Source organism: Homalodisca vitripennis, chromosome 8 (assembly GCF_021130785.1).
Source record: "Homalodisca vitripennis isolate AUS2020 chromosome 8, UT_GWSS_2.1, whole genome shotgun sequence".
Lineage (NCBI taxonomy): Eukaryota > Metazoa > Arthropoda > Insecta > Hemiptera > Cicadellidae > Homalodisca > Homalodisca vitripennis.
The window spans coordinates 54,882,261-54,907,988 of NC_060214.1; the positions used below are offsets into that span (position 1 = coordinate 54,882,261).

A 25,728-nucleotide genomic window follows, 5' to 3' on the forward strand; every position below is an offset into this window, starting at 1 on the left:
ACCATTCCAGTGATTTTAGAAATATAATATTCAATTAATGTAGGAGTGAATAGTTTACAGAAATTAATGTTGTAAAACACAAAATCTGTATAATAGATATAAAGTAATGGCATTCATAAAGCTAGAATGCATTTAAGCCTGCATTTTGCTATAAAAATAAACTTTAAACATTTTCTAATCTTCCTACAAATACTGACTAAACGGCAATTGTCTTCTAGATGAATGGACTGAAATACAAATGATGTCATATGGAACGGTGGACAACTTGACATGTGTCTTTGCAGTGGAATGCCTATGAGAATACGTAATATGTATTGTAGCACAGTTCCCTCACTAGAGGAACCGCAACAGTATAAAAGAAATCGGCTAGTTATTTTCTTTCTTTTCACACACACACACACACACACACACACACACACACACACACACACACACACACACACACACACACACACACACACACACACACACACACACACACACACGCACTCACTCACGCACACACACACACACACACACACACAACTTAAACTTATGGAGAACCCAAATTCAAATTCAAGAGAGTTAGAACAGACGGGCCACATGCCCAGCAGGAAGCACTATTGGAAGGCGCAGAGACGCAGAGAACGCAGGCTCTAGAATGTCTAGAGAAACTTACGCTCGAACTGCATGAGTTTGGTAAAGTCGAAGGTCAACATCCACAAAGAGATCAAGACTATGACAACCAGTGTGACTGCCGCCCTCGGCCGTTTTAAAAGAATGGATGAGCAGTGGCGGTCCATGAAGCAAGCGCTATCTGCAGGTTGCACCGGAGAGAGCACCTGCTTTCAACATCGCCGTCATGTGTCCCATTGATTACTATCTCTCCATCTACAGAGGCAGATATATGGGATATGGGATCCGAAGCTGACTGTGAATCGCTGGCCAAGGGAGACGCTTGACAACAGGCCCAGTAAGCGGAAGCAACGGATATCGCCGGAATCGGCAGATAAACATCTGAAGCGGAAGTAGGATTCAAAATCGAGTCCTCCGCAACGGAAAGTTCCGCAGGCGCTAGAAGAAAAATGAAAAAGGATAAGTCGCTGGCCTGGCAAAAGGTCCAAACGAGATAGGAGAAGAGGAAGCAACAACAAGAGCAGCAATCTAACAGCCGTTGGCCGAAGTTAAAGCCTCCTCCGCAGAAAAAGGCCCGGAAGAAGCCTCGGAAACGATCAAGGACATCCGAAGCTTTAATCGTTAGACCAGAGGACAAAACGAAGTATAGCGACATACTCCGTCGAATCAAAAGTGAAGTCCCAGAGGACCAGGTCCGCTCGACGGTGGACAAGCTCTGCAAAACGAACGCTGGAAACGTACTAATTATCCTCTCCAAAAAAACAATAAGGATAAAGGCCAGGCACTGCAGAAAACTATTGCCGGTATCCTGCAAAGGGACGCGACGGTCATTAGCACAGAGCCAGAACAGAATCTCGAAATACGAGATATTGACGACACGACTACGAAGGATGACGTTCTGAGGGCTTTACAAACAGCAGCTGGACAAGACTTACAAGATCCCAGCCGAAGCAGTTAAGTCGCTGCGGAAAGCCTATAGAGGTACTCAGACCGCCTTTGTGACACTGGCAGTTCCAATAGTGAAAAAGGTTATCGGAGAAACACGGCAAATTAAGCAATCGGCTGGGTCAATTGCCGCGTAAGATTAACAGAGAGACCGACTCAGTGCTACAAATGCGGTACTTTGGTCATCTCGCCAGTCAATGTAAAAGCAATGTGGACCGGTCCAAACTTTGCATTAAGTGTGGGAAAGACGGCCACAAAGTTGCAGAATGCAAGAATGTAGCAAAGTGTGCCTCTGTGCGCCGAACAGGCCTGCAGAAAAGACACAGCTCATCATGCAGGTACTAGCAGATGCCCCTTCTTCAGAGAGGCACTCCAGAAGCTGAAAAGCAGACGGAAATGAGAGTACTTCAGCTCAACCTAAATCATTGTGAGGCGGGCGCACGACCTGCTTATGCAGACAGTGCGCGAATTGAAGAATGATGTAGTTGTAATAGCAGAACCCTACAGGCACTTAAGCAGTCAACCGTGGGAAGAGGAACAGAACAACCAAGGCTGTTATATGGTCTTGCGGCAAGTTTCCCTTTACAGAGTGTGGCTAATACTACAGAGTCCGGCTTCGTAGCTGTGGGGATAGATGGAGTCCGATTCTACAGTTGTTATGCACCACCGAGTCTCTCCATGGATGAATTCACCGACTTCCTGGACCGGCTGACCGAGGACGCGAAGCAGCACTATCCGGTGGTAATCGCCGGCGACTTCAATTCCTGGGCAGTTGACTGGGGCAGCAGGGCGACCAATGCAAGAGGTAAAGCACTTTTGGAGGCCATCGCCAAACTGGACGTAGTCCCTGCTCAACACTGGTGAAACCCCAACGTTTACAAAGGAGAGGCAAGTTCCATCATCGATCTGACATTTGTCAGCAGCAGCCCTCATCAAGCGCAGCCATATCTGGAAAGTGATGGACATTTACACAGCCAGTGATCACAGTGCTCTATTCTGGGAAATAGCGACGAGCCCGAATCTTAAAAGACCAACCATGCGATCAGTCGCGGTTGGATGGAGAGCGAAATCTTTCGACCCATCTGCGATGGTAGTAGGTTTTGGATAGTAGTCCGATCGTCGGGTGAGTGCGCTGAAGAGAAAGCTAATGATCTAATGAAGAGAGTTGCTCAGGCCTGCGATGCGAGTATGCCGCGGAAAACGTGGCATGAATAAACGCCCTGCGGTACACTGGTGGAACGATCAGATCAGTGTCCTTCGTAAAGAGTGCCAGAAGAAAAGACGAATATCTCAGCGTGGCTACCGACGACCTAATTCTGCGGAGCTGGTGGCAGAATACAAAACAGCGCGCCGCCGGCTGAACAAAGCTATCAAAGATAGCAAAAGGCAATGCTGGGAGGAGCTCATAAATGAGGTAGACAAGGATCCGTGGGGCAGACCGTACAAGGTGGCTATGACCCGCCTAAAAAACCAGACAACACCGTCGCCCACATGCCCCACAATTTCTGAAGACGATCGTTACCGCACTGTTCCCTAGGCAACGGAAATTCGAATACCCGGTAGTGCAGTGTGAACTGGAAGAAATCCCGCCAGTTTCAGAAAACGAACTGATGGAAGCGTGTAACCGAGTAGGGAATAGTAAAGCACCGGGATTAGACGGAATCCCAAACATCGCCTTTAAAAACAGCAATTAAGGCCAGCACCAGCACTGTTCACTGACGTCTACATCACATGCCTCAAAGAAGGGATTTTTCCTCGAAAGTGGAAACAGCAACGACTGGTACTGCTTCCTAAAGGAAAAAAGCCACCAGAAGAACCGTCATCTTTACCGTCCACTATGTATGCTAGATACGGCGGGTAAGATACTTGAACGAATCATCCACCAGAGGATTGAGGCGATAGTCGATCCACTCCTGGCAGGACAATCAATACGGTTTTCGAAAAGGACGATCAACCCTCGATGCGATCAACCTGGTTGTAAACACGGCCAAGGATGCAATCGCAAGAACTAGGTGGAAGCGTGGTACGAAGAAATACTGTCTAGTGGCCGCTTTAGACATCAGGAATGCATTCAACTCCGCAAACTGGGATCGGATCATGCAAGCCCTACAAGAGAAGGACGTGCCAGAATACCTATGCAGGATAGTGGCTAGCTACTTCACGGATAGAATCCTGAAAATATGACACAAAGAATGGCCCACAGAATATGAAGTTACTGGAGGTGTTCCACAGGGCTCAGTTCTTGGTCCTTTGTAGTGGAATATTATGTATGATGGGCCTCCTAAGAATACCACTACCAACTGAAGCAAAAACTTGCAGCATTTGCAGATGATGCAGCCGTAGTGATTGTCGCGAAGCATCTTGAAGAGATAAAACTAATCTTCGACATCGTATTTAGACGTATTAACCTATGGATGGATATGATGTACTTGGAGCTAGCCAAGCATAAGAACGAAGCAGTGCTTATTACCGGCAGAGAAAAGTAATGGAAACTGTCAAGCTGAATGTCGGCCGTACAAGAAATCACATCACAACCATTTATTCGATATCTGGGAGTGATGCTTGATGCCCGACTAAACTTTAAGCAGCAAGTAGACCACGTGAGTGCCAAGCATCAGTAGTAAGAGCAAGCCTATCACGGCTCATGCCTAACGTTGGAGGCCCAAAGCAGTGCAGAAGGAGCTTACTTTCGTCAGTTGTCACCTCGGTGCTGACTTATGGAATCTCCATCTGGGCGGATGCCCTTGAAGTCCAAGAGACAAGAAGAAAAAGTCGCATCCATCTATCGACTAAGCGCCTTGAGAGTGTCCAGTACCTTCCGCACAGTATCAGAAGAAGCGCGGCGTGCGTTATTGCCGGAATGCTGCCTGTCCGAGTGCTAGCCGAAGAAAGGCGAGCCCTCTATCAACGACGAAAATCATCTGCGTCGAGTCTTGATGAACTTAGGACCGAAGAAACGGCAGTATAGTATACGCCGTTGGCAAGCGCAGTGGGATGCCGCGGAGAAAGGTAGGTGGACGTACCGCCTAATACGACAACTGGATGTCTGGTGAATAGAAGTCACGGAGAGGTCAATTACTATATGACACAAATACTATCAGGACACGGTTGCTTCCGAGCATATCTCTATCGCTTTAAGCACGATAATTCGCCGGAGTGTCCGTCCTGTCCTGGAGTCTCCGAAGATTGCAGAACACGTATTTTTTATGTGCCCTAGATTCAGTTTGCAGCGTGAAAACCTGGAAACTATTCTTAAACCGGACACTGCATCCAGAAACACTAGTAGAAGCTATGCTGTCATCGGAAGCTACATGGGACGCCACCAGCACATTCGCCATGGAGGTGCTAAAAGAAACTAAGGTCTATTGAAAGGCAGAGGTACAAACTCCGCAATAACTAGACGAGAAGAAATGACTTCAACCACCTGATGAAAGAGCAGAAATGCTAGATTCTCTCCCTGCGATGTAATGCCTAACGGCGGTTTCCACAGGGATTCAGAGACTGGAGTATAGGGGAAGTTTTTTAGTCGGTATTAGCATTGGCTACAGTCACCAGCCAATGTTCGAGTCCGACATACCCAGGCAAAACACCTAAGCCTGGCATGCGGAAATGCATTTTTTTTCACAACCCCTAAAAAAAAAAAAAAAAAAAAAAAACACACACATATACCACATCACTTACCGCAATGGTGAGATATTGTTGTGAAATAGATTGGTGGATGTAACTAGGATGGATCTAGTTACTGCGAAGGATAACTGTAGGACTAGGTGGAGATCTCTGATCTTAAAGACTTTTAAAAACGCAACAATGAGGGATATTTTTCCCCCGCTCTCTCTGAATAGGAGAGGCTCAGACAGAGCTAGCTTTTATATCCAAGGTAGCATCACAGATAGTGCCAATTATTCATGATCATGGGCTCTATACAGCAGGCGACTCATACGTCCAACCTTACCCAGTCCAATCATGGTATAGTTATAAAAGCAGTGCAGATCTCCTGTCAGGACGAAGTTCTATTCAGGGCTTTCTCATCTCCCCTAAATAAATAATATCTTCGTAGCGTTAAAGGATACTTTCATAAATTTTTTCTAAATTATAGGTGGTTTGCTTAAATAGGTAGGGTGGTGAATGATAATTTTTATGGGTTTTTACCTATATGGTGTGGCACATACGAATATGGAGTCAGACGTGTCTTAAATAAATTAAATAAACGCAGTCATATAAAATTCTAAAGAAATATAATATTAATATAATATTTTAGTCAAGAAAAGAATAACTAAAAATATTTAATGACAAAAGGGAATAAGAATTGAAATTAATAATTGTATTGTAACGTGTTTTAGGTTCAACAGAATAATGTCGATTGGCTTAGCAATGTTCTGTTATTTGTGTGATGTCTCTGAGGTTGAACTCATTGAACAAGAAGGATCGAGCCGTGAACCACGTGGTTAAGGCAGTAAGTAACCTGTGATGTATTGGCCCTTACCTGGTATTGATAAAGATTACTCCTATCCATTAAAAAAGTTTTGCTCTCTTTTGTTCGCAAATGTATTTAAATTTTTATCTAATTGCTTTCAAAATGAATATATATTCAATCGACATCCGGTTCTTTTGAACCTAAAACACGTTACAATAAAATTATTCAATTCAATTCTTATTCCCTTTTGTCATGAAATATTTTTAGTTAAACTTTTCTTGACTAAAATATTTAAAAAGCAATTATTAAATACTCGTAACAACTGCTGATTGAATATTGCAGTTTTAATTTCTTACAATATATTACCTAACAGGAACCTTCTTTGTGAATTTACTGTAACTGGTAACATAGAATAAGTGAAATTTTACTCCTTCCTAGAATAAAGCAGTTAAACTAGAGATTATAATAACGAATTATTCGTCATACTCGTTTATATTAGGCGTAAAAATATCCCCTACAGCGGAAACAGTTTTTCTGCAAAAATCTGCTATCCATAATCAATTACGATGGCAGACATATTGGAAGCTCGGAAAATCATTTCGTGAAGTATTTCTCCTATCTCCAGGCTGCTATCTCTATACTAAATGTAGCTAAAATTTTTGTAACATTCACTAGGATTACTACTGTATCTTTAATGCTTATTATATTATTTTTTTGTACACGAACGAATAATAAATGATAATAAATCGAAAAGTTTTTTTATGTACTCATTCATGCTTGAGGTTAATATTCACGTACAATTTCTGTTTTAAACGTGAAAATTACATCCCTGCATTTATATTTTGTTACATTATTACAGCGTTTGAATTTTTTTATTCAAAATGGACATAAACTAAAGTTAAAACATCGTTAACAAACAAGTTATGAAATGAACCAAAATATTTTTTACAGTTACAAGTAAATGATATGTGTAACCTTTTTAAATTAATCAGTTCTAACTGCATATAACAACTTCAGATTTATCTTTGTAGTGTGAAATAATTTTTATTTTCATCTACCATATTCTGTTCTAATAAGTAGGTACTATCCATTTACATGGATTATGATTTAATCCGGAGAGCTGATGGAGAAAACTTATTTGAAATTCGAATTTTTTTATTATATCTGAATAAAAATTTTCACAATAAAACAGCTTATAAGTTATTTTTAAATTGGGGAGTTATCAGTAAGTATTAGCATTGAACAGAATAAAAATATATGTGATTACGAAATTATTGATGTCCCATTTAACATTGTTGTACTAATGTTTTGCCTACACGTTATGTTGAATCACTTTCGTTTATATTCTATCTCAAAAATTAATATCTCTAAAACTTATAAAGTGATAGACATTCCACTTTTATTAGTCCAATACAAAGGTATTTTGTCACTAAAAATGAATTTCATGCACGGATTAAGATAGTGCAATAGGTATTTTGTTCAAATGTTTTTAAAGTTATTGAAAATAAAAATATAGACAGTTAAAATACGCTCCTAACGAGGGAATTCTGCACCACCTTAAAGCAATACTTTACAAAATATTTAAAAAAAAGAAAACTACATATTCTGAGGCAGATTTTATTTGAACGGTAAAGGCGTTAACTAATGACTTGCAAAATAATATTTTCATAAAGTTCTCTTTACAAGAGTAATGGACTTATTAATTATAAATTAAAGCATAAAAATTTTTCGTATGGCAAAGATATAATAGTAACACTAGTTACTATGTATAAAAGCTCTAGAACTATTGAGTTCTCGTATTTTAGAACCTGGTAATCTCCAGACTTTATTATCAGTGTACATAGGTTTAGAAACCAGAAAGTATTGAACTTTGTCTCCTGACAGATATATGCTCGAACCTGTGGTATCTCGGTATTTCAAGAATATAATGTCCAATTTCTCAAGAGCTTATGAAGGTTTATAATAATGAAGGAATAATAATGGAATAATAAAGGAATAACAGTGAAGTTTAAAACATATTACAAATAACATTTTTAACATGATCGTACGGGTAAAAAACCAATTAAAATGTTGTTTTTGTTTTTCATGTATAAATGCAATTTATTTTATATTCTAAACTTGTTTATATTTTACGGAACAACAATGTTATGGTTATCACTAATTTTTCTACTCTTTAAAACGGCTACTTACAATAAATAACATTAGGCCTTCTTTTGTCAGACTTTCAACTTTAGGAGAAGTTCGATTTACAGGGTCTGTTCCTGGAACAGTGTTTGATTAAATGTTCATTATAAATCGTAAATGGGCTCTTTGAAAGCATTTTCACTGCTTCTATCCATTTGCTTCATTTCACTTCACCATGTAGATTAAATTATAATGAACGTAGCAGTGAAAATTGCCTTTCATTACCTTTGATGTGTCTAACTACTAAATCCTTAGTTTTTGTAAATACTTTTAATTATGTTTTAAAATTTTAAAAACATGGACAGTTATTACCACAAAGCTTGAATTATGTGTCCATACAGAAATTTTATGTAGACATATAGAGCCTACTATATTATAAGCACACATTTGAATTTACCGTTCGTACTGTTTTCCGTTAGATAACATGCAGGCAGGAAAAGTATATATCCTTTCATAATACAGCACAACATGACCCAGGATAAATTGTAAATGTTTATGCTCTAATTCTAAATTAATTATCACGGCAGCACAAATTTTAATTATTTACGCCTACTGATCCGAATATCTGATCAAAGATCAAATTTAACTCGATTTCACGGACAGATGTCGCCACTTATAAACTGAAAGGAATTTTCCTTGTCAAAGGATTTCCATCGATAATTCATTCCTATCTCTCCAACCTAATAGACTGTGTTCATGAAACAGTCATCCCACAGTATTAAATCTGTTAGTTCTGTAAAATTTTCTGGCTTGTCACAAAACAAAATGTTTTTAAATTGCTAATAATACTAATAAGTAAAAAATCAGTTGAAGATTCAGTATACACAGTTTCCTTGAAACTCATAGATTGCAATTTTATAAAATTATACACTACATGTTACCGTCTCCAGTAGCTGGTAATTTAACGTCCCAGTTTATAATCTAAGAACATGGGTTTTAATATCAGTTTCGGCAAACAATTTTCATATGAATCCAAAAGAAACCTGCACTAAATTTATTAATTTGGTAATTAAACCTTGAGCTGCTGCTTTTGCTACATCACTGCTGAACACAAGATAATTCCGTTATGATGTAGTTGTGGTCACAGAGTACTTGCAAACAGGTTACAAAAAATCTAATGTATGAATATTTTTTACGACAGCTGCTGATGATTTTCCTTTTTCGGAAAAGATGTCAAGAAAGACTGTGGACACGTTTTAAATAGAGGATTCAGATAATATAAAATGATGCATTTTTTATTCTAATCTAAGTAGGTAAAATAATTCTAAAATAGTTGTTTTGGACAAACATTTGGAAAAACGTTTAAAACCGAAGTTCCAAAAATAGGAAAGGCTGTTAAAAATTTGAGTATAGGTACTACTAAAAAACGAATATGAGTAACAATATATTCCAGGTTCTGCGGATGAGAGGGCAAAACAGCTCTAAGTTCGCCTCAAAATAATCATGTTTAATTTAATTTAATTTCTATATTGTCTTGCGTAACATTATTTTGCTCTTAAAACCACTTTCTGCTATTTATTTCCCACTTATATACAAGTTATCCCGCAAAATTATGCCAATACAGTTTGCCTCGGGCTCAATATTAACAGACAATCTATTAAAGCTATTTCTGTTAGTTATTCAAGATATTATCGGTAGCAATATTCCATACAGAAATAAATAATGGTTTATCACAGGCCAAGAGACTGGCCGCAATGCTCAGACAATTAGCTAATATTTGACTCAGAAAGTGATCTGACATGCCTCTCGTAAGTTATGTCTATGCCTACGCCAAATGGGTATAGCATTGGTTTGCGGTGACCTTTATAAACGGCTTATAAGAAAGTGGATAATGAAATTACCTTCTTGTAAATAAAAAAACAGTAGCAGTCGTGGGACTGCCGATAGAAGTGAAAACGGAACTATTAAGTTGAGAGTAATTAACAATACGTTATAGTAGCAGTACATCTGTAATTGTAAATGTGACGCGTTTTTAATTTTCCAATTTTAAAATCCACGAAAAAATATTATCAAATAACTAGAAATCTATTTTACCACGCTAGTAATTTGAGTAAACACCGAGTGAACAACAGTGAGTTGAACACCGTTGTAAATAATACAGTTATTGCTACGGATAAAGTATATAATTGCAATAACAATTAAACCCACAATATTTTTTAAACTAATAAATTAGTTAAATTAACTTGGTTCTTTCGTAAAGGTATTTTTATTGCACAATAAACTAATTTATTGAGTTAATACGGTATCAGCGAGCCAATGCGCCAACTACAGTTCCGGCAGAAACGTTCACTCATCACTTCATACGCTACTACAGGCTAAACTAAACTTCCAATAAAAAAATGATAAAATTACAAAAAAAATATTCATCTATTTTCACACAACTTTCTCGCTGACAAATTTTGTCTGACCAAAAAATAAAAAAAATCCTCGCTTACTACTTTTTTCTTGTCATTGTAAACGCTATTTAAAATGTAAACAATAATCAAAATTATTTCGAAATTTTGTTAATATTTAAAAATGTAACCAATAGATTACCAATATTAAGAGCTTTAATTTGACGCATCTTACAGAATTGTACGACATTGGCTTCACTTTTAAATCGCGAGAGGAAGCCGTAAAGATCACTGATTTTCGCAGTCTGTTTTCATACTCCGCCGGGACAGTTTTAACACAGCGAGACTGACTTTTTCATGCAGGTTAGTAGTCCGCGGCCAAGTCTACGGTTAAAAAACACAGCGAGACTGACTTTTTCATGCAGGTTAGTATCATTAGCATGTCGGTGACGCGAACCGAGGATTTTACCCTCTACCAAAACGCTCAACGCGCCTAAAGAAGTTTTCACTTCAAAAACAGACAATATTCTACTTTATTCTGGATAGATCAGAAAATAATCCCCACAAAAATTAATTCCATTTTAATCACTTCACCTGAAATCGCTCTGGACAGCTTGAAAATGGCCACTATTGATGAAAATTCCCTTAAGAACATTATTACTGGTGATGAGTGAAGGGAGGCTGAGTCATCAGATACGACCAAAACTTTATGCAAATTCATTAATCAGTTCTTTTGATCATTTCAAACATAGGCTAAAACAAATGCGACAGACAGAAAAAAGTGAAACATAAAAACACGCTGTGCGCAACGCAAGATGTTCAGCTATAAACTACGGCATTCAGGTCATTCGAGAGGGAAGTACATTTTGATATGATACATTAAATTAGTTCTGATCATTGATTGAAATGTAGTAATATCATAGGAATTACTTGTACCACGACCTAAACACAGTTTGTTTTTAAGATTGAGTTACAAAATACTATAATAATTATACTTTGAGAAAGCAACAAAAGCTAATTATTTAAAACTAATATAACCTTTAGAATAGGGCTCATCTAACTTTAATATTACATTTAACTGGCAGTCACACGTGGCTTCCCAGGTACTACGTTACTAGAAAACTGGGGTATATTTATTGTTAAAGACATTCTGTACACTGCAAAGTTAGTTGTTATTCACTGAACAATTTTCCAATTTTCTGATCCTTTTTTAATTATGAATATGTGAATATTAGGGCCCCTGAAGTCATAGAGCAGAAAAGGTTTTTAAACGTACGTGACATAACTCAAACTGTCCTCCAATATTTCAGGTTAAACGACTGTATTAAATGTTACAATAATGTGGGACGCACGGAGGAATCCTGAAGTAAAAAAGCTCTTAGTAAAGATAAAAGTGAAAGTCAGATTTCTCATACAGCCGATACGGTTTAAAATTTTTACATGTATTTACGAATAAAAGTTATGGATTTATGGTAGTGTAAGCCTTTTTTACTTCTGTGTAAATAAATACTTTACTTGTATGGAAAAATGTTTGATCGTATGTAATAAAGCGTAAATACTATTGCTTAACCTAAAAAAGAAAAAAGAGATCTCTATAGACTTAATTTTAACCTGGTAGTATAAGATATTCTTTCAATTCTCTAATTCGGAAATGTTTTACATTACAAGAAAAAGGACTAGGTTTTGAACCGAACTTAAAACCCTAAAGACTAAATCTAGGTTTTTATATTTGTTATAAAATCGGAATTCAACAACGAAATAACTTTTTTACTTTATCATATACCTATTGGTGATTTAATTTATATAAGCAATGATCTCTTATTTCAAGATTTAATCCATTTGCTCAGGATTGTTTAACATTTACCTCTTGCTCGTGCTTCTCTTTGCGTTTCTTAATTCGACTTATTTCCCATATTTCCTAAATTTACTGTTGATGTAACATGACGTATATCGGCCAAACATCAAGATCTGTGGAAATTAGGCTAAGAGAACATATTTATAATTATAAAAAAAGAAAAAATTTAAAAATCTAAATTAGTTGAACATGCAGTGAAGGAAAATCATCAGAAATTTTAAATCATCTAGTCTAATGTTTAAAGAATCTTCCTGGACTAAAAGAAATAAAATTGAAAGTGCATGTATGACACTTTTAAAAGATAATTGTATTACCAAACCTTCCGTAAATTTCAGTGATATTTTTATACCATTAGTAAAAGAAGAAATCCATTCCAAAATTGTAAAATGCAAACCATATTTTTCTACATAATTCTGTTATAACTTATTAGGATTTGGTCTTTACAATTAGTTTTAAATTTTATTCTATTATATCTTATGTTTTTTTCTATTTTACACATATGTTTTTTCTGTAAACAATATCTAACTGATGATATCTTAAACGGCAAATGCGCTTTTTAAATAAATTAAATCTGAAAGTTTGAAAAATGTCTTTTCTATTCTAATCTTTTATCACATAGTATAATCAATCTTTTTTACTAATATAATATATTGTAAATTTTTTTAAATAAGTTTAATTCAAAATGAGCTTTGGCCTAATTAACTGCCAGCAATATATATCCGCTTATATCGGTTATTTAAAAGGTTCATGTGTCGTGATTGGATGAAGCTAACCAATCCAAAATCAAAACTATAAAAAATGATCAATACGGCTGTTTTGTCATGGCCTATAAATTCTTTTACAATTTGATGCTATATTCCCAGTTATCGTTTACGTATTGAAATATTTTAAGAATTTAATTGTATTTGAAATGATTACAAACAGTGTGATCCTGAAAGGTAATCTTAACTGATTACTTAGTCTTCTAGCTGAGAAGATGAAAAAAATTAAATTATTTAAAGGACGAAATGTCATCGTTTTATTTGTATAACTCTGGTTATTTTTACGTTAAATTTTCGTTTGGTGAGACGTTGTTGGATGGGGGGAGGGAGGATAGAGTGGGACTGTGGATTTTGGATGATATATGACCGATGGCCAGTTAATTACAGGTACAACTACTAAATACCCTTCTTACATAAAAGTAATTTGTTCGTTTTTATCTCTTTGTAATGTAGATATATTTCTGTTGTTTGCTGGAATTGAACAGTTATTTACATGCGCACGCTAAAATATACAATTAAAATACAAGCAAATTGTACATATCAAAGTTGTAGTATTCTTTTGAATATAAATGGAATCTCACCCATTGTGTCACATGAGCTATCTACATATAAATGCAAAATATTACTTTGAACTTCATATTTATATTTCCAGAAATGTTGCTGCTTAATCATTCACTCGATATTCAATAAAAAAATGTATGTATTACTTATGAAACCATTATGTAAAAATTAGGTTAAATTATTGGATGAGCTTTAACGAAGCATATCTCTAAAATGATCCAGCATCTTGAAAGTTAGCATGTAGCTTAATTTGTGTATGTATAAAAGTGAATTCGATGATGGTGACTGTCACTCCATTTGGCTGAGCGATAGTAAATATTTTACATTGGACTATGGGTAACAATGAGTGTGAGCGATTGAGTATTTGTGAGTTTTAGTTATTACGATTGTAATATTTTCTATATTTTTCTTTAATTTTTCGTCTATTTATTTTGATGTTAAGAGTAGTTGTTGATAATTTCTAACATGTTTGTGCACTTTTATTTCTGATATTAGTGCAAACTTAGTACTAATTTGTAATTATTCATATATATTTAATAAAAATTATTCATTCTTATTTCTGTACTGTCATTTTTTATTTTTATCTGATCGTGGCACCATTATCTGTTCAATTGTAGCATTAGCTTTATATTTACTTTAAATTTTGTGTTGCTATATAACTGTTAATTGAATCTCTTTTTATAATTATCAAACATCATATGTGTGTGTGTTCTTTTTTGCGATGCCAACACAATGGGGAAATCCTTTATGGACTACCTGGGGTAGGGAACCGTCACTCCCCAGAGTGTGGACTCATACTGCGTATATACACACTAAAACCACCACCAAAAGCAATTTCCTCTTGTCAAAAATACTCCCTGCGGGACCGCCGCCAGGCATTACTTTGCGGGGAGTGACACGAGCTATCCGCTACTTTCAGGGTGATCCAATTGACCTCATTTCAGGCAACACTGTAACATTGTGCGAGGCTCCATGGGTGGCTGTAGGGGACGTCTCGATCGTTCCTCCTCCCTCAGTCTTGACATGACTTTCTTAGCAAAAGTCGCGACCGCGAGCCAGTTAACTTCCATTCGGATCATATTCTCCACAACATTATCCGTTGTAGCAGCCTCACCGAGAACGAGGGACAATTCTACTCTTTCTTCATTGAATCTTGGGCTGTTGAAGAAGACGTGCTCCGCGTCTTCTTCAACGGGAGAGCAGACCGGGCAGGCATCACTGTTGTCATTGTGGGTGCGGTGCAGGTAATTTCTAAAGCACCTATGTCCGGTCAGGAGTTGTGTGAGGTGATAATCTACTTCTCCGTGCTTCCTTCCGGTCCAAGGTGCGATGTTTGGGATCAGCCGGTGTGTCCATCGGCCTTTGGTTGACTGGTCCCATCGCACCTGCCACGATTCCACAGTTTCTCGAGCGTTCCACATCTCTACCATCCGTGGGACGTCGGTGATACATTCTTGAGCGCTCATCAACAAGCAACGCTAGTGGTGGTATGCCGGCTAGAACGTAGGTAGCTTCATAGGATATATCCCTGAATCCGCAGATCACACGCAGGCAAGCTCGTCTGTGGATTGCCTCTGCCTGATGGAAGTATGCTCGCGTCTCAACAGCGTCGTGCCAAATAGGCGCTGCGTAGAAGCGGATGGAATCGATGACGCTTGCATACAATCTTCGTCGGCTGCTTCTTCGGGGCCCCCGATAATCGGCATTATACCCGAGAGGGCTCCCGCCGCCTTGGAAGCCTTGTCGCAGACCTTTGCCAGGTGTTTTTTTGAAGGTCAATCTTTGCATCTATCTGTACCCCCCAGATATCAGATGGAGGGAGCCGACACGATATCGCAGTCACCCACTCTTAGAGTGATGGTCTCCATCGCCTTTCCTGCTAGTGACGAGCAGGGCTTCAGTCTTCTGGTCCGCCGTTTCATGCCCCATGTCTGCTAGTGCCTCACGCACTTGGTGAATGGCACTGTTGACCTCATAAATGACTTCATCCAGGTGTTTAGCCGCGATGACCACTGCGATATCGTCGGCGAAGCCAACAAACTTCGCTGACCCCCGGGAGGTTCAGCCGAAGAATCCTGTCGTACATGACATTCCATAGAATGTGGGCCAAGCAACCGATCCTTGAGGCACCCCGGCTGTGACGTCATTAGTCTCCGGGCCATCGTCCGTGCGGAATTCCAGCACCCTGCCATGGAAGTAGCTTGAGATTATCCTCAACAGATACTCCGGGATGTTGATCTGTCGGAGGGCACTGAGGATGTTGTTCCATCTTGCCGAATTAAAAAGCATTTCGCACGTCCAGTATGGCACAGTATTTTTTAGATCCACGCTTCCATCTCTTGCCAGAGTTGGCCTCTCGAGCCATGTTGATCACCATCTGGATATTGTCCACCGTGGATCTTCCCTTACTAAATCCGAATTGTGCTTCGGATAGACCAGCTGGGTCTTCCGTCCATGTCTCAAGCCGGTCTGCAATGATTCTTTCGAGAATCTTGCCCCATTGTGTCCAGCATACAAAGCGGGCGGTAGGAGGAAGGTTCCTCAGCAGGCTTGCCTGGCTTCAAGGTGAGGACCAGCCTCTGGTGTTGTTTCCAGTGTGTCGGGGAATACACCCTCTTGTACACATCTTGTAAACACCCACTCGAAGATGTCAGGGTGGAGTTTCTATGGCGACCTTCAAGACGGTGTTAGGTACGCCATCCGGTCCTGGCGCAGCCGCATCTCTCACTCTCCCACAGGCTCTCTGGAGCTCATTCCTGGTGACGGTAGGAACTTCCTCTATAATTGGCCGGGGTTGTGGAACAATTTGGGGGTCATGCACTGTGGGGAACAGTGCACTGACTGCACTGCGCACTAATTATGGGGAGCTGGGAGAGGCCATCCTGGAGTCTTTCAAACGAGCCATTACGGTCCTGTATGGTTTTTCCCCAAACATCGCGGTCTGCCTCGTCGCACAATTTTTCCCAGCATACCCTCTTGCTGGCTTTTATGGCCCTTCGTAGGAGACCTGTGTGTGTGTGTGTGTGTGTTTTGATTACTATATCAAATTAGAACTGCCCTTATATTCTTGTTATTATAAATTAATATAACATTTTGAGTCTAAATTTCTAATTGTTTATTCGTTAATAAATTAATAAAAAAATGGCAGCGATAAAATAGACAAATGAATACAACATATTTTTATACATAGAGATAAGTAAAACAATGTTAAACTGAAAATATTATGTTATATATTGGTGAAAAGGTTTGATTTCAGCGCAGTCTCTTGTTTTTTAATAATCCCCCTAGCTCAACAAAACTTCTAGCACTGCTATGAAACACAATTTACGGAGTGTAAACACTGCGAGTGTATCATGTGCAATGTTATTATAAAAAATATTTTATTTGTAAACTCTTCATTTTATTTTATTTATATTCTTTATTTATTAACAGAAAGCAGTCATTTTAACAGAAAAACCACTAAATACAATTAAAAAATAAAGTTCTTAAATTTTCAACAGTAGTAAAGCATTCAGTGAGAAATAAATAGTATTCGTGAAAAATATAAATATACAGTAATAAATAGTAAATGCGACCAGAATAAATCAGTTTACAAATAAATATAACAACCAATAAATAATAAAAAAAATAAATAAAAATAAATATCCACTATTAAATAATTAATTAAACAGAGCGAATAAAATAAATACATAAATGTTATAAGCAAGCACATTTATTTCAAATGTAATAAAGGAACAAATAAGAACATTTTACACATTAAAATTATTTTAAAATTTGTCGTCAGGTGAGCAGGTAATCAGAGCACATCTACGGACTAGCTGAAGAGAGTCATTCAGTCATTGAAGGGATCGCACTCTGACACAACTATTTTATGAAGACGGACCAATCTAGCCAGCGCGTTGTTAACATCGAAGTTGGAGCGTGGTGTATACGGGATCGACTAGCTGAAGTGATTCTAAAGTTGATTCCAGCCAATAGTTCAGGACACTGTATGTGACAATTGATATTTTTGAACACATGTATAAGTCAGCAAAGTTGCCCCTTTAATCGAATGATTTATAATGGGTTTTATGACATAATTCTTCAATAGAAACCTCCAAATTTCTATCTCATGCGAACACCGACCAGACGAGTAAAGTGGCGCTGCAAATCTTCCAATCCATTTTTCACTCATGTTGTACAAGCTTACCATACAGAGCTGGCGAGTTCAACAAGCAGACTCACAAGTAAACATATAGAGGTAGTAATGCCGTCTTGTTTGCATCGCCTCACATGTTTACTAATAAAAACATTTCTACAATGGTGTATGTGTAAACATGGAATTTAGCTGAGCATTATTAGAGTTATCACTCATAACGCTGGCACCACTTCTCTTTTATCAGCCAGGAGGATGTAGATGTTTTAGTATAATTTTCTGTGTGTCTATCTGTCCACAGAATGTCTCTAGAGGGACATTAGTGATATGATTTTTCGCCCTTAACTTGTTTTATAAAAGTATCAGGGTAGGTTTGTAACGTGACATTATGAAAGTTCTACTGATTGGCAGTTATTGGCTAATAGAAAAATCTGTGAGAGGTGAGTTAGATCACCTCTGAATAACAATGTGCCATGAAACAAGTTGGAACAGTTTGACACTGCTTCACTTGGATGTAGAGGTAAATAAAAACCAACAAATGGAAAATTTCAACTTGATTTAAAAATACTATTGGTTGAAGGGAAGATTTATAATATATATAAAATATTTTCAATAAAAGCCTTTTCATATTTGGCTTGATAAATATAAAACACATTATACTATGTCTGACCTATATGGAGATAAAATTAATAAATCAAACGTAACGTACCAAATATTCATCAAGAAAAATATTTTTAACTGTTGTGTTGTTGTTTCAGTAAATTTGGGAAAAAAAGACTATCCATATAGGACAAAATTTTATTTTTAAATGATATTTTTAAATCTGTATTTCCATCAAAAATTAAAAATTATAATAAACATGCGGAAGTTTTTCTATAGAATACCCGTACAAAAATATTATTGACGGATAGCGAACAGAATTTATTTACTATTATGGTAACTTATCATAAAAAAATATTTCAAACTTATTATTTGGTATGTTATTATCGTTTTGAACTTCGTTAATTGTAATTCCAACGGTTTATATCAAGGGGTAGATAAAAATAAATGTGATGTTTAAATACAGTGTAAAGTTTATCACGCAGTGAAATACTGCATACAAATAAATCACATTGATGGACATATCCGAGCTAGTGACCTCACCATGTGGTCACCGAGCCATAAACAACACATCATCACCCTGTAAATCTGAACTGTTATCAGCGGCAACACTTTTCTATCTTCTCGCTACTGTAGTCAAACTAGTGTTAATAACTAATGTACAAATGTATTTACCGACACGCACACACACACACACACACACACACACACACACACACACACACACCCTAAACTTGTATTAGATATAAATATATGTCAAGCCAACTTGTATAAACGACAATGGTCTAATCTAGCCTCAATAAGTTTGTTGATTCACCAAAAGTACTTTCTCCGCGGGAATCAACCGGAACTTTTACTAGCCGAGCGAGTATACTTTTTGTGAAGTTAAATTTTGGACTTGAGTAAGATATATACCAAATAACATAGTACCTTCACTGATTTTATTTACCTATATTATTAACATTTTAGATGCTAAGGGCAAGGTTAGATTCAGTCATATAATCATGCTGGAATAATGGACATTAAACGCTATAAATGATTATATAATATTCGGTAAACATGAACTTTTATACGTTATACTGATGGTGGTGTCCCACTGATTAATTTTTTTCTTGAGTGAAAGGATTGGTGATTACTAGTTTGGGAGGTTAGACATTTGGTCAGGTTAATCATTAAAATAGGTGTTCCACAAGGCACTTCCAAGTTCCAGTTCTATATTGTTTGTTTATTTCTGAAATTCCTCAAGATTACAGATCTGTGATATAAATTTGTATGTGGTTGTATGCTCAGGTACTTATCTCTTATTAATCATCTGAACTCAGACGTAGAGTCACTTGTCAAATTGTCAGTTATCAATGGAATAAATCTAAATTGTAGTCATTCACTCTGCACCACAGTCCTGCACACTGCACTTCGCTCCTTAGTAAATATTCTACATTAGTATGTGAAATGGAATTTAAAAATAAGTCTGTAAGAAGCAACTTAACATACAATCAGCTGATAATTAACTGAATATTTTACTTACAATTAAAAAACTGGGACGGAACCCTATAGTCAAACTGTATTTTTTTCCAATTACCTCAATCAATTGTGAAGTATCTATTTCAATATGTTTACAGCATTTATTCCATTAAAAAAGTGGTGACGTGCGGGTCAACGCTAGTTTCTATGCTATCAAATCAAGTCAAACAAAATCAGTCTTTATTATATTGCCTTTGAACAACATACAATATTGTATAGCAACAGTCATTAGCTTATCTACTCATTCACACACAAAGTTCATATGCTAAGTTCATATGCTATTTGCTCTGTTTTGCTATATCAAGAAAAATATATTTATTGCAGGCTTCTATTTATAGACTATTTTTAAATTTATTCTCATGCTAACCAATGCCAAAATTCACCATAGACATACACGAAGTAACAACTTATTACGTGCTGTTATTACACGAGTAACTTTGCAACAATAATAATATAGAGATCCCCTTCTCAACATTGTTAATAGTGCATTCAAACTCAAATGTAATATTTATGGCCCAAGATATCGTTATATATTAGAAAGTGTATAACACAATTTACTTCTATGTTTCTTTCTTTTCCATGAAATAATTATACCATCACGTAACGAAGAGTATGGGTTTTAATACTCAAAATGTTGTGTAATACATTTCATCACATATAATCACGGCAAAGACGAATATCCTTATTTTATTTCAACTCTTCCACCGTCATCATCTAACTTAAACAAAGAATTTTGGAACCACCTTGCTAAACACAGAAAGAGAGATTATATTAAGTGGAATGTTTCTGTGAGAATAAAAACACATGTTTATCTAAAGTTTTGGACACATCAGTGTAGGGTTTACCCGGCTTACAGGGTAGTGTCGCTGACAGCTTAGCAACACTCGGGGTAATGTAATGGAGACGAGAGACGTGTTTAACGAAACACACTCTCTACAGATTCATTGTCTTTACACGGGAGTTGTGCAACATATATTTAAATCTAACAAAATCTTACTCTTACAATTTGAGAACGCGTGTTTATTTATTATGCGATTTGTTTAGGACATTCTTGTAACTGCTCCTCTTTAATGGAACATCATACTTAGTGTCTTCAGGTTAATTATGTAAAAGTTATAAGCAAATAATGAATACTGACATTAACATGTTCCCGTCTGTTCAACTCTGATTCTCTGTTCAAACTTGTCTGCTTAGGAGTACGATTTATAACTACTGATCCTTGAGACTGTTAAAATGTATGTACTTAATGTTACTATTTTAAACCATATGGTATCATTAACCATAAAATTCCAATTTTATGGTTATTGCCTTATGGGAAAGGCAATAAAATTCCAGCCAATGAAATTTGACAACAGTCTTTGAATTTGAGTTCTAAAATGTAGGACCAAGTGTATACTACTCCTAAAAGCCAACGACCGCCTTCCTACACATTTTTTTATTTATAAAAATAAAAATTGTCCTTTATTTGTAACATAAAAACTTTTTCATCATTCTTTTTAATCCATAGTATTAAAAACTAAAACAACACCGATCTTACAATTCTGATTTCCTTATTTATTAAATACGACGTTATTATTATCTTGCTTATGTATTTATCAATAAAATTCGTTTTTAGTAAGATTTTTAACATGCAAGCACAAACGTTAGAATAAATGCTAGCTAAAAAGAACGGGGGCCTTTGATGTCTGAAGAGAGATGCAGCAGAGTAAATAAATTAACCACGAGCTGACGCATAGACAATGTTAACTTGTTCACCGCAGTGCAACGAGTCTCACGAGCAAAGCTTATCATGTTGAAACATGTCCGTGTGGTCTTACAAGTTACCTTTAGCCCTTGTTTTGTTTAATTATGTTAGATTTAACACTGTTTTACAACTTGTTTTTGGTTCTTAATTTATACATAGAATATAAACTTAATTTCTGATACATATATTGTTCTTTTTAATTATTTTTTATTGGAGTCCGTACCGTATTTATTAGGAGGCAGAAAAATAATTCATTTTGTTTCCCCTGTTTTGGAAAAATTAAATCCAAGTATTCATCAATATATACCAATTATATACCCTTAGTTCTATATTCAAACGCTCTTTGCTTTAGGTTCCTACTTCATTCACTTACCTATACTACACAATATAACCAAGGCAGTCCCTTGAGTACCATCCTTCGTATCAGAGATTAGGGTATGTTAGCTGCCTTAAAACCGGGTTGCCGTGACTGAAGTGTGCTTCTCTGTGGACAACAGTGCAGTGCACGTGTTTTCCACAGAGAAGCACACTTCTTCAGACACACGTCTTAAACCTGAATGAGATAATGTCTATATCGTGTCCAAAAGATATAATTTTATGGAGATGAGTATCTACGCCACAATCATGTCACTTGAGAAAATTACAGATTAAAATTCTGAAACACTTTTAAATGGCACATACTTATATAATACATTAAGTCTCTTTTTGAACAACACATATCAAGATAGTAAAAATATGACATTTTTTAATCACTTTTACACATCAGTCAGTAAGGCTTCCTTCTAGGCCCATATAACTTTTAAAATAAATTTCATAAAATTCAAAATGCTTTTGAAAATTGAGGAACAGTTTATCCATAGTATCACTATTCCTCAATAGATAATCTGGGAAGTTACAAAGATCATTGTTCTCATGTTTTGCTAGACGGACTTTTTAAAGTCCCTTCCCGTTTTCCTTATGGGATTACTAGTATAATCGTTTTAAAATAACTTAATTAATGAATAATTTATAAAATAATGTACTCATGATTTAGTATGTTATTGAACCAGGTGTGTAAGTTACAAAAACAACTTTTTTATCTATGCCTCTTTACGAGTATACTTAGCCAATTCCAAAGACATATATTTAATATTATTCTATTCTATGTCCAACTACTTATACAAAATGTATCGTGTACGAAAGCTCTTACTTACAGATTGATAAACTGACAAAGTTAGTTTGAGTTTGAAACTTTCCTGAGTCATGTTTCATGCACGAGCTCTGCCTGTGGCAACAAACTTTCAACTCTGAATGGTAAATGAGTTAAAAATAAATCAAAACCGATGTTTGTCTTTCAGATGTGATCTATATTAGTTTTGAATCAAACTTATGTAAATATATTAAAACTAAAAACGTTTAAAACGAAATATTATAAAATTAAATGTTTGACGAAAGAAGGGCTATATTTTTTGTAAAAATCTATTGTATAGAGTTGAAAAACTAGTGAAAACTATAACAGTTTTTTTTAAGATAGGAACATATTTTAAAACTAAAAGTAACATGTATTGATCTAAAACTAAAAAAACAGCACTTTAATTTATTTCGTGGTAAATAACATTGTTCGTAAAACTTGTGTACGCCCCATTATAATTATCACCTCTATAAACTCTGTAGGAACTGGTCATTCATTGTATCAATGGAATTCTTCGATCCAAAGAAATTTTGAAATTGCACTGGAGCAATAGCAAAATTGACCGTACTTTCAGGTCTCGAAACTTATAGATATAGATATACTTATAGTGAAATAGGAAACTTCTTCCAGGTCCTAAAGTTTCAATTGATTTGTGTTTTACCACACTATAAGTTTTTAGAGTTTAATTTATTATGAATCAGTCTAAATCCTTGTGTTTTTGTACACTCGAACCTAAATGCTCCATAAACTTACTCTACTTATATAACCATCACTAAATACAAACACTGCAGTGATAGCACCACTATTCAGAGTAATTAAGAAAATTGATAAAAAAAAACACTTATCCCCCGGTTTCATTTTATCGCCATTTAGTAAGTTTAGTAAAAGAGTAATTTATTATTTATCAAATATAAATAAATCTAATATCTTGGACTATATATTTTTTTATAAAAAATGTTTCTATTCTATTCTATTCTATAATTAATATCATAAAAGCCTTTTTGTGATCACAGATATAACATTATTCATAAACACTTTGGATTCTTTGTTTTGCACTTTAGACGCTTTTCCAAAAGCTGTTTGTCTGTAAACTCCGAAATATAAACTTAATTTCTGTCATCAATTCTTTTGAGATGTTGAAATGGTGTGTATGGTCATATTATGTTTGGTCATATTGATGGTGAACATTGATTATATTTGCACCAGGTGCCATTTTCCAGAACCAAAAAAAAACCCTATACATATTCTGTAAAACAAAAATTTGTATAAGTTTCAATTGAGATAAAACAAAAAGTAATATACCATTTAAAAGAGTACAAATTATTATTTTTTTTTTTTAAATGAAGTTAGACCCCTTTAAGTGGGCTACACATATAATTTACTTGTAATTTAGAAATATATCACATATATTGTTTATTATCTGTGTTTTATTTTAGTTTTTGGTTGGTTTTCAATAAAAAAAAAATAAAAGCTGATTTTTTAACCAAATTCAAAAGGCGAAATATAATTTTCAAATTTTGAAGCAGAACTGGTGAGTGCGTGTAGAACAATAATAATTAAAGATACTATAGTATCCCAAGTACCTAATATAAAAATTATAGCTAATTACCGAATGTAGAAAGCAAATAAAATAATAAATGAATATTATAAAAATATGTTAAATCAAATTTTGGTTTTGGTTATGCTTCTTTGGGTATTTTGATCAAAAATTACGAACTAGAAAACCTAACCACATTTTTATAAAAAACCGTCAACTTAATCTGTACACATATTTCAACAAAAGGATTTAGGACCAAAGCATAGGGTTTTTATCTTTACCCCTCCCAAGCATCGTCTTTCTTTCTCATTGATTCACATAACACGGCCCGATACTACAACAACTACCATAATTGTTTTACTTGTTAGAGTCGCTCTTTAAACTGTACTAGTGTGACGAATGTTTGTGTTTTGATAACACTTGCGTTCTTTTTCTCCTTTCTACACACCAAGCAATTTTTGGGAATATTTCATTTTTTTTGCTGGGGAGCAGTCCTTCGTCGTATTTTATAACTTTTAAGTAATTTTTTTGTAACTCTTCTCACCTGATTAACAGGATATATTTCAATTCTAAAACGTAGTGTTATACATTTAATAACATATAACGATGTCAAATGTCCGAAATACTACAGTTCCATTCTTGAGATGTTTTAAGTAGCTGTTATCAGTTGATTTGCTTCGAAGAATTAAATGCAAGTTGTGATATATTTAATCATAAATACTTCGATGTAGTTACGTGTCGATAATATTTTATTAAAATGGTTTAACTGGTCAAATTACTGTATATTTTATAATTTTACAAACAATTAAGAATTGTTATAAAAGCACTTATTTCCTTTTATGGTAAGGCTTCCTTTTTATTTTAAGGCTATATGTATTTTATAAAAGAGTTGTTGAAATTGTACAATTTAGATTAACTTAATTTTTCTTTGACGGAGAACTACAGTTTTGGAATTTCTTATGCAAATTATAAAGGCAGTGTCTATACGTTGATGGGGTTGTTCATGTTATAAAACTCGTTTACTTTGACATATAAAAATGTTAGTCTATGAATATTGTAAGCGGGACGATGTCTGTTTTCATTAAAGAGCTTATAGAAGTGCCAAACTTCAAGCACCCCGGAGTAGTGAAAGACGTATGTCAAATTCAAAGTTTTTTTATCAAACAAATTAAAAGATCCATTGTTTGTGTGTGTGTGTGTGTGTGTGTGTGTGTGTGTGTGTGTGTGTGTGTGTGTGTGTGTTTGCGTATGTGTAGTTGTGAGAGATTCTAAGGGTTGTTACTTAATGGTTTAAATTGATTACAGCACCTCTGCATTAGTCCATCGGTAAGTGATTCCATTAGCGCTCTAGT

General features: G+C 35.8%; 1 protein-coding gene across 1 annotated transcript; it reads left to right on the forward strand.

Moving 5' to 3' along the window:
• The first annotated feature begins 4,204 nt into the window (after positions 1–4,204).
• LOC124368172 lies at positions 4,205–4,528 on the forward strand. Its single transcript, XM_046825448.1, has one exon. It carries the CDS (start codon positions 4,205–4,207, stop codon positions 4,526–4,528), a length of 324 nt encoding a protein of 107 aa, XP_046681404.1.
• Positions 4,529–25,728: the final 21,200 nt, after the last annotated feature.